This window comes from Dermochelys coriacea, chromosome 9 (genome assembly GCF_009764565.3).
Source record: "Dermochelys coriacea isolate rDerCor1 chromosome 9, rDerCor1.pri.v4, whole genome shotgun sequence".
NCBI lineage: Eukaryota > Metazoa > Chordata > Testudines > Dermochelyidae > Dermochelys > Dermochelys coriacea.
This window is the reverse complement of record NC_050076.1, coordinates 44,036,586-44,056,437: the sequence shown is the minus strand read 5'-3', so window position 1 is coordinate 44,056,437 and position 19,852 is coordinate 44,036,586. Positions and strand designations below refer to the sequence as shown.

Sequence of the window (19,852 nt, the reverse complement as noted above, 5' to 3'; positions counted from 1 at the left end):
CCTTGGCCCTGATCCCTCCCCTGTAAATTCGAACCCCCATTTCAATTCCTGGGGAAAACAAATATGCATCAAAAAAGTACTGAGGACCTTCTTTATGTTATTTTTACACAGCTTAAGAATCTTTCAATTTTCCTCCTAGATTTTTTTAAATGTCTGAGCAGCTGGCTTTTGAGCTGCCCATCTATGTTTAGGAAAAAAAGTCCTTTGTCAGCCTTGACCAAAACAACAACAACAAAGCCACAGAGAGATTTAATGAGAGAGCCAAATATTTTTATTTATAATCTGTTAATTCATTGGAGTGTAGAAAATACTGATATGAAAACAATTTTTAGTGGAAGCAGTGATACTATTCTACATTTAGAGTAATGTGTCAGTTTAGGAACCAACCAAAACAACCAACCTATCAAAGCAAAATTGGATTCATCTCTAAATCTATCAGAGAAGCTGATTTACTTTTAGATAAAATCAAACAAGAAACTATGAGAGAGATCAGCTCATGGTAGGAATGTTACTAAGATCACCTATCCTAATAATCATAGCAACATAGAACTAGTCTTGCAGATAAGTGGGCCAGTTCCTCTGCTGACGTGAATCAGTGTTGTTCTATTGATGTCAATGGAGCTATGCTCATTTACACCAGATAAGGATCTCCCGATAGGTGTTCTAATCATTAATGGATCTATACTTATAGGATGGAAAGGTGATTGCTAAACTGAAGGCAATACTGGCTTTTTCATAGAGAAGAAGGCACAGAAGATTCTAGATGAATTAACAATTCATTCCTGACCTCCAGCTGAAATTAAAGCTATAAGATACTGTCAAACCAAACACACATTACAGCATGAGTGCAGAACTGCTACATCTCTAAATACAATGCAGATCCAGTGTTTTAATTAGAAATGTGTTTATATTTAAATACCTGCCCAGCTGCCTGTTGGTGCCTCCCATTCTCCAAATAACTGGTATGTGATTTGCAGGGCGATGCCATGATTTTAGAACAGTCACAGAAATATGGTCTCCAAAGAAGTGAAGCTTCTGGAACAATCTACTATTCAAGATGGTAGTAGCCATGAGTTGTTTTTATGGTTCTTTATGTAGCATGATAAGTGTATGTAATGCTTTATAGATAAATGAAAAGACACAACACCTGCCCACAGAGCTTGCAATCTAAATTAGACATAACGTTACTAGAAAAAACACTAAACAATGGGAGGAGTTAGAAGGCCTAAGTAAATTGCAGAATTACAATAGCAATGGGATGTGTTTATTGGAGCTGGGTGCAAAACAGGAATAAGTTTCATATAATTTTCGTGAAATACTTTGTTCCTTATTTTGGTAAAAATTTGAAATTTTGATTGAAAAATTTGTCAACATTTTGAAAAATTTCAGCCAGCTCTAAATTGTGAATTTTGTCATTGACATTCAAAATTTTGATAATTTTTTGTCAAAATTGTGAATTTCAAAAATATTTCAAGGAGCTTTGAAAATAAAATAAATAAAACTATATTTCAATCATTATTTATGATTATATTTATTATTTGAATTATCATAGCACTTGGGAGCCTCTGTCATGGAATAGGACCCCAGTGGACTAGGCACTTTGTTAGCTCCATCTATTTCTTCCATTAATATATGGATATTTGGGCTCAGAGTTTGAAAGAGGGCAGAAGTGGCGATGTGGGGTGAAATTATGGCCCCACTGAAATCAATGGAAAAACTCCCATTGATTTCAGTGGGGCCAGGATTTCATCCATGGTGATTATAATACCTAGTCTAAAGCCCTACAAAACACTGTGTTTGCCAGTAACCACAATGTGGAAATAGTGCTTAGGAAAACCAAGAGTGTTCCCAAATCAATTCCTTGGCTAATCCTTCCTTTCTTCCCTCATGTACTGGATTCACACTTTAATGAAGATCCATGTCTGGATAAAGGAGGAAACCTGTGAAAGTAGAATCATTGATATTATCAGCATAGACTCCATTGTTTTCTTTTTCTTCTTCTCCATACACTTGAAGCCAAACTTCTTCTCCGACACTCAGGTGAAGCAAAACAGACCCAGAAGCTTGGTCAACATTGTTTTTCTGGAACTGATCATAGGTGAATAGCACTGCCTTATCCTTCTTGTACAGACTGACTTTCACATCTGTTATATACACAGTGAGGTGGTACGCAAAATAGTACAGGCCTGGGAGGCTGCAGCGGAACTTCCCCGTGGTTTCATCGTAGTGGTTTTGTTCGTTGTAGAAGATTTTTGTGAATCTGATGGGAATGTTGGGGACGGGGGCTCTGCTTGTGAGCCCAACGCTGAAGGCAGATTGGTAAATATAAGCACCTTCTCCCTTCTCGCCTTTCATCCCTGGGATTCCTGGAAATCCTCTTGGGCCTTCAGTGCCAGGAGCTCCTCCCTCTCCAGTATCCCCTTTAGAGCCTGGCTCACCTATGGGGAAAGTTATTTTGATTAGAGCACAGGTGGCGAGTTATATGGGCCCGTGGTCCACCAATATTCAGGAACATGGGCCCAGCTCCACCAATGTTTGGGCTTGTATTTTCATAGCCCTACTGTCCATAGGACGGACTGAGGCAACTGCCCGAGGCTCCGTGCTTTGAGGGGCCGCATGCTTCAGCAGGACGTGGGTCCAGGGCAGCTTGGGGGGTCAGCGAGGGCCTGGCCCCAGCTTGCCCCACTCTGCTCCATCCCACGTCTACCCACCCCAGCTCCACCCCAGCTCCATTCCACCCCTTCCCTCAAGCCCCCATCCCTGCCCCATCTCTTCCCACCCTGCTCCGCCCCCCCATTCCTCCAAGCCCCCACTCCTGCCCCACCTCTTTCTGGCTTCCTCCCCCGAGCGACGCTGGGAGCCGATGGAGCGGGGCGGGCTGGGCCGGATTGCTTTCTGCTGCCAATGCGAGCCCCCCCCCACTTACTCCGCAGGCCACCCTGGGCCCCACATCTCCCTTATGTGCTGGGCCCCTCAAAGCGCAGGGCCCAAGGCAGTTGTCCCGGTCTGTCCTATGGATGGGACGGCTCTGCTTGGAACCATTCTGGGCACCACCAAAAATTATACAAACCTGGCATCCATGGTTTAGAGTAATCATGTTGGGAATCTCCAACAATAAACTAAATCAGACTCACATCAGCATATGTGCTGATATGATAGTTCTGTAAACTCAATTCCTGTTTGAGAACAGTGGGAGATGTTGGCCAGTGGCCAGTTGGGCTATATTTAATAGACTCACTAATGCCTATTGAAAACAGGCCCATGAGATTTTAAATCCTTATTCAAAAGACTTCCATAAAAAAACTCCAGCATAGAGCTCAATTTATCTCAGATGGACAAAGGGTTGACTCAGCCCTGCTGGAATTCACACCCATACTTCAAGGGAGTGTAGCTATTTCAAATCTGATGCTTAACTTTATTGAGCCATCTCCTCTGGTTGCAGTGGATATGGCTGCAATGGTCCCTTGGTGCTCTTTGGGACTATCATTTGCACCCTGCACGGACATATATGGCACACTTTTGGCCCCATCATAAAATCCACTTTGAAGTTTTTGCAGTTATAATTTTTTATGATTAATTATTTTACTGATTTTCATAAAGAAACAGACAATGAAAAGGACTAAAAGGGAATGACTTACAGCAAGTGTATGTTTCCAATACCACATGCTTTATGGGAGCTCCAACAGAATGATGGAATTAGTTTTACAAGCTGTCAAAGCTGCAAGACGTGACCAGTGAATACTGCAGAGATTTAATGTGTTAGGGTGGGGGTAACAGTAATAAAACAGGAGAAGCCAAGCATAAATAGGGAGAGGGAAGGAGTGGACTGGCTGAGGGCAGGGCGCACAGGAGAGGAGGGGTTAGGTGGAATGAAGGTCTGCCATTCTTTGAGCCATCTCAACTTTTTTATCCAAAAAGGTGTGTGTGGGGGAGGTTTCCACATTTTTTCAAATCAATATAATTGCTCTCTACAGCCATAAGCTATTCTTTCTTTGGCTGCTAACTCAGACAGGTCCAAACACCGCTGCTTTAAGTTGGGCATAAGCCTATTCTTCCATTTTTGTAAAATCATGTATTTGATGATCACTGCTGCCCTCAAAATCCAACGACTTTATGGCACAGTTAAACCCAGTTTAGCAGATAAATAACCTCGGATATAATTTTCAGCTGAAGCTGGACATTATTTTAATGCTTGTGGCCTCCTCTTTTCACAGTTGCCTGACTGTGGGACAGTCCCATTGCATATGCATCAGAGTTCCTTTTTCTTTGTTACAGCACCCACAAACATCCAGCTTTACGGCCTTTTGCAACCTCTGTGGTGTTTTGTTGCAGCAAGGGTAGCCTGCGATCCACCGAAGCATTTTTAATTTTTTGTAATATGCTCTGTCATTGGGGTTCTTTTAAGGGCAATGATAAATCCCCTTCCCACACTTTCATAAAGAATTCCAGACTAATCGAGTTCCTCTTTGTTAACAAAGTATGCATAATGGACATGGGCCTGAGGAGTTTTTGGAGCATTTTTAAGGTTGCCAGTACTTCTGGGCCTCGGGCAGTCCAGGTCATCCGGACCACATTGATACGTTAGCAAATGTCTCAACTGAAAGTACTGCCACGCCGCTAAGGTTGGCAGATCATAATTTTGTTTTAGTATTAGAAAAAGGACTAAGCCCTCATAGCTGACTAATTCGGAAATCCATACGGTGCCTCTCTTCAGCTAGTACTTCCAAATTGTAGGTTGTTCCCAATTTGTCCCAAATAGGTGCTTTTGCATGATGGCAAATTGGAACTTCTTAGCTAGGATAGCCCTGACCCTTCATGCAGCCACTGCTGTAGGCACCTTAGTTTTTTTCCATCGGACAAAAAGAGGAGACCTGCGGGGGGAATTAGGTGCATTAATATCTGCTCAGTTTCCACCCACGTGAGTATAAGGGTGTTGACATGCTGAACTATTTTGGCATCTGTGACATAAGAACATCAGAATGGCCATACTCAGTCAGACCAATGGTTCATCTAGCTCAGTATCCTGTCTTCTGACCATGGCCCATGCCAGATGTTTCAGAGGAAAGTAACAAAAGTGGGCAATTTATCAAGTGATCCATTCCCTATCAGCCAGTCCCAGCTTCTGGAAGTCATAGGTTTCAGGACATCCAGAGCATGGGGTTGTGTCCCTCACCCTCCTAGCTAATAGCCATTGATGGACCTATCCTCCATGAAGTTATGCAATTCTTTTTTTAAACTAGTTATACTTCTGGCCTTCACAACATCCCCTGGCAATGTGTTCCACAGGTTGACTGTACATTATATAATGAAGCACTTCCTTTTGTTTTAAACCTGCTGCTTATTAATTTAATTGAGTGACCCTTGGTTTGTGTATTATGTGAATGGGTAAATAACACTTCCTTATTCACTTTCTCTACACCATTCATGATTTTATAGATCTCTATCATATCTCCCATCAGTTGTCTCTTTCCAAAGCTGAACAGTCTTTTAAATTTCTCCTTAAATGGAAGCTGTTCCATATTCCTAATCATTTTTGTTGCCCCTCTCTGTACTTTTTCCTATTCTCATATATCTTTTTCGAGATGCGGTGACCAGAACTGCAACCAGAATTCAAGGTGTGGGTGTCTCATGGATTTATAAAGTGGCATTATGATATTTTCTGTCTTATTATCTATCCCTTTCCTAATGGTTCCTAACATTCCGTTAGCTTTTTTGACTGCTGCTGCACATTGAGCAAATTTTTCAGAGAACAATCCATGATGATTTCAAGATCTCTTTGAGTGGTAACAGCTAATTTAGACTCCATCATTTTGTATAGATAGTTAGGATGATGTTTTCCACTGTGCATTACTTTACATTTAATCAACATTGAATTTCATCTGCCATTCCCCCCACCCCCATTTTCTATGATAAAAGCATAATATTAATTTTGTAGGTCTGGAGGACCAAACCCCCTTGGCTTTAAGGATTGGAGGTGGTAGTTATGATCACTGATCAGAGACTCACAGGAAGGCTCTAATAATGCTATTAAATTTTCTAAAATAAGTTGGATGGATATACACAGATAAGTCAGAGGGATATATACAGGTATACCGCTTAGGGTATGTAATCTGCAATTAGTCACCCATGGCTGGCTCATGCCAGCTGACTCATGCTCGCGGGGCTTGGGCTGTGGAGCTGTTTCATTGCAGTGTAGTCTTCTGGGCTCTGGGACCCTCCCACACTGCAGGGTCCTAGAGCCCAGACAGTACAGACATATCCTTTAACTATAGAGGAGCTTAGGCAGGATATACATTTTTATTCTGTGAACCCTTCCTCACAGCCTGAGGGATGAATGATGGCCCCTATTTGTATCACTAACTATTTGGAAGAGTATAGAATCTAAATTTATTTTCACTAGTTTGTTAATATTTCTTGGTACTTTTATACCTAGGTACTCACTTTCATCAATTTGCCTATGGAAATTCCATTGAGAGAAAGCCCCATTAGCTGCCAACCAGGAGAGTTCCAATAGTTCTGATTTTTCCCAGTTTATTTTGTAAGCAGATATTGATCCGAAGTTTTGAATTAGTGATAGCTGTTAGAAATGTTAATGCACGTGCACAGTAATTGAAATAATTGTCATTTTTCATTTTATTTCTAGAATCCTCAAAAGCATAAACTGCAGTTTTTCACCTAAAAAACCAAAGCTAACCAAAAAGTTAACCAACCATAACCCAAAAATTATTTCAGCTGTTTGAGAAGAGACCTTCTAAGCCAAATTTCAAGTGAGAGCTACATTTTATAAATGACATAAAATAGTTGCTTAAAATGAAAATGCTGGTAAGGTTGATATCTTATGCCACTGAATAATACAGTGACTTCAAATACAAACAAATATTGGCAAATTTGACCAGCTTTCTCCGTATTGCAAAATAACTATACACTGCATTGAAATAAAAACAACAATCAGATCCTTAAACATTCATTTAACACTCTGACACCAACTGGAGCAGATAATTACATAGACACAGAATCAGTGGTTTCTTTATAGGGAAGAAGCCAGGAAAATTCTTTCCTCTAAATGGTTACCTGGCTCCTAACATTTCAGAACTTTCCAGCCAAATTAAGTATTTGTCCCCTCGTCTATATACACTGTGACAAAGCTCTGTCCTTCCCTCCGTGAGTCCCGCGTTTCCTGGTGGATTTTGCTAGCCTCAAAAGCTCACTGTGACCCTCCACGTAACCTTTCTTTCTCTAGAAACAAGGGTTACAGTCTACTGAGCCATTTTCATCATAAGCCAGCAAGGGAGGTGAGGAGAAGTTATTTTTCTTTGCACAGTCTCTGTTGTCTCCCAGGAAGTTATTTTTCTTTGCACAGTCTCTGTTGTCTCCCAGTCTCAGTGATTAAACAGGGGGCAAAGGTGGGGGGGAGCCCGGGCCCACCCTCTACTCGTGGCTCCAGCCCAGGGACCCTAATAGTATCAGCTATGGTAGCTGCTGAATTTTTAGAAACATTATATGTACAATTCCCTGGGCTACTTCCCCCGCAGCAACCCTCACTTCCTCAAGCTCCACTTCACCCTTACCTCAGGGCCTCCTTCCTTGAGCCTCATATGGTGTGTACTACTCAGCCTCTCCAACAGCGCAACTTCTTCCCACAGCTCCTGACATGCACACTCACCTGACTGCCTGGGAGGTTTTAACTAGTTTCAGCCAGCCCCCGATTGGCATCTGGTGTCCCAATCAACAAAGCATTCTCCCTGCCTTCTGGAAAGTTCTTAATTGTCCCCAGGTGTCTTAATTGAGCTGGAGCAGCTTCCATTTCACTTAACCTGGTACCAGACATTTGTTTAGCTTGGAGCTAATATATCTATCTCTTACTACTTTTCTATAGCCATCTGGCCTTGCCCCGTCACAACACATTCTGTGCCTTGTGCTTTCATTTGCTAAATACTGGATGACACATTTACCTCCAAATAGCTCTAAGAATTTTAGGCCTGATTCAAAGTCCATGGAAGTCATTGGAAATCTTTCCATTGACCTCCATGAACTTTGAATCCTGTATCTACTGAGGCTTCCTTCCCACAGAAATCAGGTCATGTTTGATTGAAATGGTATAGAATATTAAAGCCTCATGCAGACCTGGCTCTCCGTTCTCTCCCTTTTGCCCGTCTTTCCCATCCTTTCCATCTCTGCCAGGGAGACCGTTGTGGCCTGGATAGCCTGGTGCTCCTCCCATCCAGTTTGCACAAGGCCCTTTAGGTGGCTGTGGTTCTTCATCATCTGATGTTTCAGTGTGATACAGTTTCACCACCAGCAGCAAGCAAAGGAGGAGGTTTGGCACCAGCTTCATTGTGAACTCTGAAATGGACAAGGATTCTATTAGCATTTTAGTCCAAGGAACCTGAATGCCGAAGTGGCGATGGTCATTGAGCCAACAGAGACAGAGGACAAGCAATAGAATGCATAAATCCTTCCCTGGGGAACTCCATTCCACTTGAGATTGACACATTAACAAAGTATAATTCTATTCCTCGAAATGCCTCTTCTCAACTCAGAGTTGGGCACCTTCAGTTCCCATTGAAATCCCAGGATCAGGCCCTTAGAAGTAAATGTACCCACCAATGCCTAGTTGAGTATCTTGATCAAGTGCTGGAATGATGCTGACTATGGTCCCTGCTCCTCATCTGGGCCACTGCCACTCCCATGCACTGCTGCACACGGAGCCCCCTGCATAGTTGGGTTCTGCACTAAACAGCAGATGACCTTGCATGGCCATTCCCAAGCCCTTTCCTGCTTTATATTGCAGAACTCTTTTCTGCTAGGGGCTCTTTGCACCCAGAGATGGAGTGCGGGGAGAGATGTGAGCAGGATTTGCCCTTCAATACATGATGCTCTAAACTCCAGGTCAACTCAAAAGCTTGTCTTTTGCCAACAGGAGTTGGTGCAATAGAAGTTATTACCTCACCCAGTTAGTCCCTTTAATATTCTGGGACCAACACAGCTACAACAACACTGCAAACATTTTGTGAACATCTGAGGAAATTTCACTTGTCTTCTGTCACTTATCAAGTGGCAATAACTTGTATATATTTTCCCACACTCTTTATGGTATCTTCAATGTTTTAAAGCAATGACTAATCAGAAAAAGTCCTAATTCTGACCTCTCTTACACTATTCTAAATTAGACAAAGGAGCTTTTCTGGTGCAAAACTACTGTGAAATCCAAAACCAAACCCTCCAGGACAGATTCTGAGTTTACTACTGGTGTAAATACAGAGTAATGCCATTGAAATCAACAGAATCTCCAGTAACTCCATTGACATTAATGGCGTTTTTTTGGATTAACACCAGTGTAGCTGAGGTCAGAATCTTGACCTTAGATTTTTATGTTGAATATGGTGATGCCACCATGTCTGTTGTCTGCTTCTTTTGCAATGTTCCAGTCAATTAGATGATGACACAATTCAACTTTCTGCTTGGTTGAGTGAACAGCTGATGCAAAATACAGTCTGGCAGGACTCACAACAAAATCTCATATGCCACCATGCTGAACATGCAATATATTGTTACAGATACAGTACATGAACCTTGGAGCACCTACTGTCAGCAATTTACGCTCAGATTTCCAGCCTCCCACAGGTGATCCTATCAGATTTTAATGCTTTTTTTGTTTTCCATTGAGATCTGTCAATGGGGAGAAGGAATCTGATGCACTAAGTATTTGAGAGTTGTATTACCAGATTTTTGCTCTTTCAAACTGGTTGCTTTTATAGTACAAGCAATTAGTATGACTTCCCAGATTAGCCCCGGGGTAGTATTTAAGATCAGGTTTACAGAATAAAAACCCTAAATTCACTATTTGAGGGTCAAATTCACCTCTATGCAGAGGGACATTGGATTATACAATGAAACAAAAAGTAATCCCTGATCTGATGATCACAAGAGGCATGACAGATAATAAATTTTAATAAAGGGATGGTGTTGCAGGGCCAGTACCCCCCGTCACCCTGAGGTGGGGTGCGTGATAGCCACATGGTTAAGTCAATATGGTTGCGCTCAGCCACTGACCTGCATAGTCCAATGGCTGGAGTCAGTAGGACTCCCCTTAACTGCCGGGGAGTGTGGCCCAATTTCCGGAGTCAATAGGACTCCCCTTAACTGCAGGAGAGTGTGGCCCAATGGCCAGAGTCAATACAACCACCCTCGACTTTAGGGTAGTGTGGCCTAGTGGCCCAGGAGGGAGGCCCCTCCGGGTTGCAACAATTGTGCCATTTACTGGACCAACCATTCCTGCTGAGCCTGGTGCCAGTTGGCTAGCTCACGCATCTGCTGTTGCTGCTGGGTAGTGAGCTGATGTATCAGTTGTGCTTGACCCTGCTGCTGCAGGGTCGCCTATAGTTGTTGGTTCTCCAACAACCACATAGAATCATAGAATCTCAGGATTGGAAGGGACTTCAGGAGGTCAACTAGTCCTACCCCCTGCTCAAAGTAGGACCAAACCCCAACTAAATCATCCCAATAATTTCTCAGTATCCATCTTGCTTTGCAGTGGTTAACCAGCAAGGGAAATTCTGACCTTGCTTCGGGTAGTCCCTCCTCGCTCATGGCCTCTTAGCGGGTCCCGACTGTTGCCTGCATTCTCGACCATGTGTCCCAGAGCCAGTACGCCCCCCGTCATCCTGGGGTGGGGTACGTGTGTGGTAGCCCCGTGGTTAAGTCAATATAGTTGTGCTCAGCAACTGGGCTGCATAGTCCAATGGCCAGAGTCAACTGGCCTTCCCTTGTCTGCAGGGAAGCATGGCCCAATGGCCGAAGTCAATAGGGCTTCCCTTGTGTGCAGGGAAGCGTGGCCCAATGGCCGAAGTCAATACAACCACCCTTGACTATAGGGGAGTGTGGCCTAGTGGCCAGAGTCAATATAATCACCCTTGGAGGCATGCTAGGGTGGCCTAGTGGCCGGTTCCTGGGGGCCGTCACCGGGGAGAGGCAATGGGAGGGGGCCAGGCCCACCCAACTCCACCGGGTCCCAACCCAGGGCCCTAACAGTGGTGGAGCAGTCCACCACTGGGTCAGTGGGGAATCCCACCAAAACATACTGACCTCATGAGGGTGGGAGGTACCACTCCTTCACCCTCCCTAGGTCACTTCCTGCCAGCTTTCCTGAAGCAGCGGTCCATAAGGTATAGGGACCTCCAGGCTCCTCAGCGACGGACGCTCCCTGGGGTTCCGATAGCGGCAGGCCTCAGGCTCTTCAGCTCCCGTAGGTAAGGGCTGTAACGGCTCCTGGGATGGAGCCCCTACCAAGCATCCTTCCTCCTCAGCAGAGCGCCCAGACTGAGTTATGCTGCTCCCTTTTATACTGCAGCAGCAGTTGGAGCATGCCCAGCCGGGCATGGCTTCGGCTGCTGAGAGTGCTGCTTTAATCCCTTCTGCTCCAGTGCGGGGCCAGTCCACCTCATCACAGATGGTCATTACAATAAATCATCTAATTTTCTCCTTGCTAAAAATAAAAGTTGCTTCCACATTTCAGGATGGATTTTCTTATGAAATTTAAATGTCATATTTTGAATGACATGTTATCAGCTATGATACAAATATGTTCAAGTAGGAAAAAATAAAAGAAACCATGGATAATCCAGTTGTAGGAACTGGGGATTTAAGCAAACATTCAGAGTTCTATATAATAAAATACTGAAAGCCTGTAAGGACCAAACAAGACTTGCAAGCTCTAAAGCTTTTTTACTGAAGGCCAGATCCTGCCATGCTGTAGTAGTAGAAGTAGTACAGTAATAGTATTTTACTCTGCTAGCAATTCCATTGATTTTTATGGCCTGTTCAAGGAGTAAGGCACTACACAACATGAGTTGACCCTCAGTGACTAGACAGGTCTATAGGAATTAGAAACAAACATTTGTAAGAAGTCCCTCTCTCAGAGAAGTCTGCTGCTCCACTGGAACAAGGGACGCAGCAATGGTTTCTGAGTAGGTCGGGACAAGTGAAATCGATGCCTGTAAATGCCAAAAAAATATTATCTTCAGGGTGAAGGCATCTCTGAGAATGTTTGGCAAACGGTGGGGTACATATCTGGGCATGGTCTAGCAATGCCTCTTCACTGTACCCAGGGGACTAAGATAAGCAAAGGAGTGCTGGTATGGTTGCTATTTCAGGAATACATATTCAGGATCCAGCTATGCTCAGAACACATGCATCTTCAGCATGCCAACTAAGTACTCTGTCCAAGCTATCAGTAACGGCTTTGTTGACACTTATATTGTACGGCTTTATTGTAAAATGTGATATAATTCAATACAGCAAGGTTTTAAATATTAATTAAATATTTTAAGCAGTGTATTTTGATGATCTTATTTGGGCCATATTCTGGTATCACAGAAGCCCCATGAGTCTGAAATTTCTGTGTGATATTAACATGCTGGTCATATTATACAAGCCTTGGGCCACATCCTCAGTGGGTGCAATTTAACTTTAATGGAGCGACACTGACTTTTACCCGCTGAGGGTCTGGCTCCTTTTGTTGAAATTACAACAAAATGGAATTCTGAGATAAATGACATCAAATGACTTTCAAGGATGCTTCTGATTATATTGAGGGGACATGAAATCAGTTGCAAGTTCTATAATTTAACAGCAAAACACCATGGACCGCAGAACCCAGTGAATGGTATCTATTTTCCTTGTCAGAAAGGCAAATCACAGTGCAGATGACATCCTTGTTGAGTCACGTAGAAGCTTAGAAGGATGAGTATATAAAAATAAAATGGACAAATTAGAGCATTAGGTATGCATTTGGCAGCCAGCATGGAGAGTCAGTTATAGTTAAAACTATTTTTGATGGCTACGTTTTTATGTTTATCTCCTCTCTGATATGAAAAGCAACACTATGCCACAGTGTGTTAATGAGGATTCATGGCAACCGGATACAAAGCTATTCTATGTTTGACTCTAATCCCAAATCCTTTGTACTTTACTTCTCAAAGATGCCAATTCTTTGGCCATAAATATGTTGCTAAAGGGCAATGTTGGCACAAGAACAAATGGGTATAACCTGGCCATGAATAAATTTTGGCTGGAAATTAGAAGCAGCTTTCTATGCATCAGTGGTTCTGGTTGTGGTGGCAAACAACCTAACTAGTTTGAAAATGGATCTTGATACATTTATGAATGGGATTATATGATGGAGTTGCCTGCAATAGCATGCAATAGATTTGATGATCTAGGAGGTTCCTTCCAATCCTGTGTCCTCTGTTTCTATGTCCTATGCTGCACAAAAGAAAAAATTCTAGGATGTGTTGCACATTTACGAACTGTTGTGAAGAAGAACAGAATTCTAAATTAGGTATAACACATTTACATTGTTTGCATTTCCATTCCTCTTTGATCATAGCATTCATCAGTGTAATATAAAACCATACAGAGATATATTAAATGTATTGGGTGTTCAGTTTGAAAGGCTGAGCTGATAAATATTGGTAACTAATGGATGAGCTAATTTTAGTGGGTCTCAATTAATTTAGTAGCTATCAAGAGAATTTAAATTAAAATATATTTTATAAAGTGCATTTGTTTATCAGCATCGGTCTGTATAACATTAATAGAAACAATGCCATTCTTACGTGGTTAAAGAATTATCTTTGAACACTGTGCTAAAGCTGTATCAAAAGCCTTGTTGCATATTGCACAAAGACTAGAAATAATGTCATGTTATATTATCAAACTCAAACATTTTCTTTCAGAGGAGTCTGACCAATGATGTGGCTATTATTATTATTATTATTTATTTGGATTAAACGCAGACAGAATGAATGCTATATAAGACACAACTACATTTGCAGTGATTGCCCCAAGGACCTTACAACCCAAAGCTGTGCTATGTAAAGCTTTACATTTCTGTATGGTAAGTAAGTATGTGAACTACTCATAGTTTAAAGATCATTCGAGCAGAATTAAGCTTTCCATGATTCTTCTAAGAAAAAGGAGTGAAATCTAAATGTACTAATTAACGTAATGCTCCATTGTTTTCCCTGTTGTTCCAGATCTGGTTAGAATTAGTTTTTTGATTGCTAATTCAATGGAGTGCTTTTGAAAGCAAAGATCACCCACTGCCTAAAAGAGATGTGTTATTCTGGTTTTAAAATAATCACTTGGTTTACCAAGGATAACAATACCTAACCTTAATAATAATAAATGGAATTTCCTTAGAACATGAAAATCTATATGAATGATTCAGTCCAAAAGAAAAAAAACCCAGAGCTTTAATAAAAATGGATCTTACCAGCTGCTTTAGAGTCCTGGATGGTTTGCTGTAGTCCCTTTAGAAATGCAGTGGAGAGAACAGTCATGCCACCACATCATTATCTCCAGGGGGCATGTGGAACTGTCAGTTAAGATGCTCTCCTTTCTATTTGCTATTGAGCATGCTGATTTAAAGCATGGTATTTCTCATCAGTTTTCCTGTCTGCAGCTCAATTTTGGGCCACTTTTCTAAATTTTAATCACAAAGTGATACGCTTTGTTAAAAAAAATCAGCTGATGTTGAGAATTTTCAAGCCGACTTCAATTTATATTGATTAAGTCATTATTCGGTAGAAAAATCTATATTTTAAGTTTTTAACTGTCAAAGGTTTGGCTTTTGTAATCTACTATCAACATCTGCAGCATAATGTGAAGTAGGAAGCATTGTTAGTAGTCCAGGGAGAAAATATGTTCATAGATTCTGATTAATACATCTTGAATGGGAATTTTATGTTTTCACTAGTATTACTTAATGAATGGCTGTGTGACATTTGTTTCTTTTGCTTTTTAACAGAAAAGGCATTCAAATCTTCTGCAATATGTACACTGTGATGTCAAATTTATTATTTGGAGCCCCCCACAACCAACGAGGGAATGCACTGATGAAGAGAGCAGTGTGGGTTGCAAAGAGAATTTGACAACAAAAAGACCCTAAGCTATATGGCAACCCAGCCCATCATCAGTCACCAGAGTAATTACAGTTCAGCTGCTTATGGGTCAACATATCAGAAACTTGCTACCAGCCTTAGAGGTAAAAATAAGTCTGTGGCCTTCCTTAAAGGATGAGAAGTTAAGAGATCTCAAACCTAAGAGGTCTTAGGCTTTCTTCTATCATCATCAGAATGCATCCCAAAACTTCCTTGAATGTAAATTAGGAGACTGATAAAAATGAATGAGGACAAATATTATACGTGTGCTGTTGGAACTGGATGTAGCTGAACAGCGAGGTCCAGGACCTCAAAGGTGCCTAACTGCCACTGAAAGCCCTTTAGGCACCTAAAATCAATGGGAGTTAGGCAACTAAGTACCTTTGAGGATCTGGGCCTGAGATCCTACACAGCTGAACATGACCAAGGTACTCAATACAGAAGAAATATATAGCTTCTGAAACCATTTCCACCTGTGCAATGGAATGTCTTTCACTCTCTACAGGTTTGTAGGGTGGATGTGAGAGAGGAACAGAATTTGTCCACAGTCCTTCCTTACTTTGGCAAAATCTGCAGTAACTTCAGTGGGCGTTTTGCCTGAGTAACCAATACAGGATTCGACCCAGTTGTATGGAAACTAAAAACAATTTGGCAAACCGGAGCTCAGTTTTGAACCCCTTCCTTTGGAGGATCAGTTTGACAGTAAGGCCTGTTTTCTGTGCCTACAAGTCAAACTCAAGTCTGAAATGCCAGATCTGGACATCTTATTGAGGTGCCCATACTTGAAAAGTGGGCCCAATATGTTTAGTTGCTGGTGTTTCTTTTAAAGAATGGCATTTGGATTCAGCTGTCTGCAAAATACAGTGGTGACAAATCAAACACTATCAGCAGCTTGCAGAATATTATCACCAATTTGCAGAAGATGTGCAGAAAGCAGCATGACTGTTTTGTATCTGGAGAAAAAATCAACAGATCGAGCCTCTGGCAGCCTTTGACTTTTGCAGCTATTTATGTTTTATATACACTTGATTTGCAAATCAGTGCAGGTCTTAACACAGCCAGCCCTTGTTTTCATCAGCCAAGTGAAATATTATACGATCCATTAAGTTATATTTGGCTACATGATGCGAAAGCACTTGAAATGCTCTGCATTCTGCCTGGTGATAAGCAAAAATCACTCCACCAAATTAGAACTAGAATAGTGGTGTCATATGTTAAGATGTTATTCAGAGGCAGCTGGTCTGGTTGGGGTTGCTGTGTCTTTTCAGTGCAGAGATAATGGCAGAGCCCATGATCCAATTCTATTCCTTCAGTGCACTTTCTGCTTTCAATGTATTCACCAGATCAGCAGCACAGGAGAGTGGTCCCACTATGGTAACAGAGCTTGGGATTCCAGTATGGGTCTAACACTATTTTCTCTCTTAGTGCCTGATCCAAAGCTCAGTGACAATAATTGAAAGATGCCCATTGACTTCATGGGCTTTGGATTGGATCATTCTTTACAAACAAAAACTAGTCAAAGTTATTTTTAAAGTCATGTGAACATGAATAAAAATATAGTGGGACTGAAACTGCTTTCTATGTCATCTATACTCTGTCTACATGGGGCCTGTAGTAAATAATCATTGGTGTAATTCCACTGACATCAGGGAAGGGGCAATTTGGCCCTTGATTTTTAACATCGGTATGCTAGAAATACATGTTATTGGCAAAATTTTCCAGGGTCACTGACTCTGGTGCGACACACTTTATATTATACTTCCCCAGGCTGGGCTGGTCCCAGCAAACAGGGAGGATTCACTTCTACAGAGGGCACTGCCTGCCCTTCCTTGGGATTTCCACCGTCTGGGGCGGATGTAAAATCTCCATAGGAACCCACTGAAGCTGCTGAGGGGATTTGCTTAATCAATGCAATCCTGGCCACTCAAACCATTCCCCCTATCTGGCTAACACCACTCACTTTTTGGTCTGTGCTGACTCTCCCCGGCAATCAGGCAGTTGTGGCTGTTTTGCACTGGAATTAAATGTGATTGTGAAGATGGGGACAAAGGAGCAGAGAATCCAGCCAGTCCCTTTTCACTAGACCTATCTAAGCTAGGTTTGCAGGGACTTCAGATTTCCAGACGGGCTCCGTGAAACCCCAGAACCTCAAGTGGCATCCCAGAAGGAGGGTCTAACCTGTCAACATGGTACGCCCACATCTTGGATACTGTGTGCAGATGTGGTTGCCCCATCTCAAAAAAGATATATTGGAATTGGAAATGGTTCAGAAAAGGGCAAGAAAAATTATTAGGGATATGGAACAGCTTCCATATGAGGAGAGATTAATAAGACTGGGACTTTTCAGCTTGGAAAAGGGACAACTAAAGGAGGATATAATAGAGGTCTATAAAACCATGACTGGTGTGGCGAAAGTAAATAAGGAAATGTTATATACTTCTTCTCATAACACAAGAACTAGGGGGCACTAAATGAAATTAATAGGTAGCAGGTTTAAAACAAACAAAAGGAAGTAATTCTTCATACAATGCACAGTTAACCTGTGGAACTCTTTGCCAGAGAATGTTGTGAAGGCCAAGACTATAACAGGGTTCAAAAAAGAGCTAGGTAAACTCATGGAGGATAGGTCAATCAATGGCTATTAGCCAGGATGGGCAGGGATGGTATCACTAACCTCTGTTTGCCAGAAGCTGGGAATAGGTGACAGGGGATGGATCACTTGATGATTACCTGTTCTGTTCATTCCCTCTGTGGCACCTGGCACCGGCCCCTGTCCGAAGACCGGGTATTGGGCTAGATGGACCTTTGGTCTGACTCAGTATGGCTGTTCTTATGTTCTTATAGCGTCACTAAAGCCAATACGGGACCTATGGTGTATTGGAGGCAGGGTTTTTTTTATCATGGCCAGCTTGCTAAAGGAGCACTCCCCTTTGAAAACCAAAATTAGTCTCAAGACAAAAATCCTTAGAGTGATGCAGATCTGTGGGGAAGACATTCAGCAGTCCTTTTTTGTAAACCTTGTTTAACAACTTAATTAAAGTCACTTTTCCGAATCTCTCTCAGCTTGTTTAAAAGGCAGGTTTCTTCAACAAAAGTCTCTGTCGATCTCTCATGTAGCATTTTGATAGTTCTCAAGCTTTTGTAATACTGAAATTGGCATCATTTGTAGCTGAGTTCCAGATAAATAAAACTGTGCTGTTGATTTTTTTGCTTGTTTCAGATCTTGTAATTTTGCAAATAAGCATGTCCTGAGCTATCAAAAAATCATCAACTTTGAACTCAGCTTTTTGGTTTTCATGGTCATATGTGGTAGTCCTGTCTTCATCATGCAATGTTTTCCTCTGTATGACTCTTTTCTTCTTGAAATCTTGTTCAAGCCCAAGCCAGCTACTACAAATGTTGACTCATCAAGAAGCAGAGGCCAAGATTCATAAAGATATTCCACTTTATTTAGAAGTGAAATCATCCACTTTGATTCTTCACTAAGTGAAATCTGAGAACTTTGAAGTAAACGTCTTACATTTTCAATAGCTTGTAGGGTTTTAAACCAGACGCTGGCCAGTAAAATGAATCTGAAAGATGTTAACCATTTAGACAAACAGTCCACTTCATTGCATAAATCTGCAAGTAAGTCAAGTTCTTCTTTCAGTTTCAACAAAGCTTGTAGAATTTCCCTGGATCTCTTCACTGGTGGTTTTACTGCTTCAGTTCTTGCACTCCACCAAGTCCGTGACATACTATGCCACAAAATGTCTGCAGCTTCCTATAGAATTTTCCATCGGGCAGGACTGGAACTGAGCAAGTCCACTGATGGACTGATCAGGGAGACAAATCATTTTGGGAACTTGAAATCTCTGACATCATTTAGGGGAACAGTGAATCGAAGGTGTGTTATGCTGCCCTGTTGCATTTAATTGTATCATTCTGGTTTAATATTCATTACAAAAGGTCAAGTTAATCCCTGGTGTAACTTTATGGGCTCCAGTGGAGATTCACCAGGGAGGATGTTTAATCACAGAGTGTAGCATTGTCTATTTAATTAGACTTTGATGCACACTGTGTTATATTATTATGTGGCATATGGCCTTACACTTGGAAATCACTCATCACTGTGTGGCATTTTGAATGTATTACACAGTGTTAAACACTTTACAACACTGTATATATAGTTTGACCTGGTGTAAATCAGCATAGCTCCATTGAAGTCAATGGAGTCATGATGATTTATAGCAGCTGAGGCTCTGGCTTGGCGATTCTTGCAGTGAACATCATTGCAGGAACCTCATTTCTAATCTTCTTTGAACTCACAGAGTCGGAGGTGACTGCAGTTCTAAACCCTGTTCTGTTCCAGTATCTGGCCTAAGGGAACATGCAGAACCATTTGGTTTGGGTAGATAGACGCTAGCTAGTGCGGAGGGGGAATTCAGTAGAGAGCCACTTGTTTTACATTTGTTTTTTCAGTGCACACATCACTATGGTGTCTGAAGGCCTCACACATATTATTGAGCTTATTTTTACAATGGCCCTGTAAGGTTGGGAAATACCATCTCCATTTTATAGCTGGGGGCCAGAGGACCAGAGAGGGGAAATGCATGGTCCCAAGAAGTCTGTGGCCAAGAATTCAACTCAGATCTTCTGAATCTTAGTCTATCACCCTAACCACAAAACCATCCATCCCCCTTTGCTCTTGTGTTCCTTGTCACAATCCTTGCTTCAGACAAAGCCCAGGTACACTAGAGCTGAAGGACACAGCACTGTAGTTTGTAATTAGAATAATTGGTGTTTCATGACCCAGTCTGATCAATGGAAACAAAGTGTTGTTTCTTGTAGCTGTGTTGGTCCCAGGATATTAGAGACCTGAAGAAGAGCTCTGTGTGGCTCGAAAGTTTGTTTCTCTCACCAACAGAAGT

At 41.9% G+C, this 19,852-nt stretch overlaps 1 protein-coding gene and 1 long non-coding RNA gene across 2 annotated transcripts; one reads left to right on the top strand and one right to left on the bottom strand.

The window, feature by feature from the left end:
- Positions 1 to 1,624: 1,624 nt before the first annotated feature.
- On the bottom strand, positions 1,625 to 14,402 carry ADIPOQ (adiponectin, C1Q and collagen domain containing). The gene is made up of 3 exons (XM_038416541.2): positions 14,276 to 14,402; positions 8,125 to 8,343; positions 1,625 to 2,438 (listed from the first exon to the last, which is right to left on the bottom strand). Exons 1-3 carry the CDS (start codon positions 14,340 to 14,342, stop codon positions 1,906 to 1,908), a joined length of 819 nt encoding a protein of 272 aa, XP_038272469.2. The 5' UTR covers positions 14,343 to 14,402; the 3' UTR covers positions 1,625 to 1,905.
- On the top strand, positions 6,648 to 16,942 carry LOC122455783. Its single transcript, XR_006274244.1, has 3 exons — positions 6,648 to 6,767; positions 13,737 to 13,897; positions 14,810 to 16,942. It is a non-coding gene; the product is annotated as an uncharacterized LOC122455783 (long non-coding RNA).
- The last annotated feature ends 2,910 nt before the right edge of the window (positions 16,943 to 19,852 follow it).

Coding starts and splice junctions, on each gene's coding strand:
- ADIPOQ (XM_038416541.2), bottom strand. CDS start 14,342: ATGACTGTTCTCTCCACTGCATTTCTAAAGGGACTACAGCAAACCATC. Junction 8,344..14,275: donor CCAGGACTCTAAAGCAGCTG/GTAAGATCCATT, acceptor TGTCCATTTCAG/AGTTCACAATGAAGCTGGTG. Junction 2,439..8,124: donor GGGAGAGAACGGAGAGCCAG/GTCTGCATGAGG, acceptor CTTTCCCCATAG/GTGAGCCAGGCTCTAAAGGG.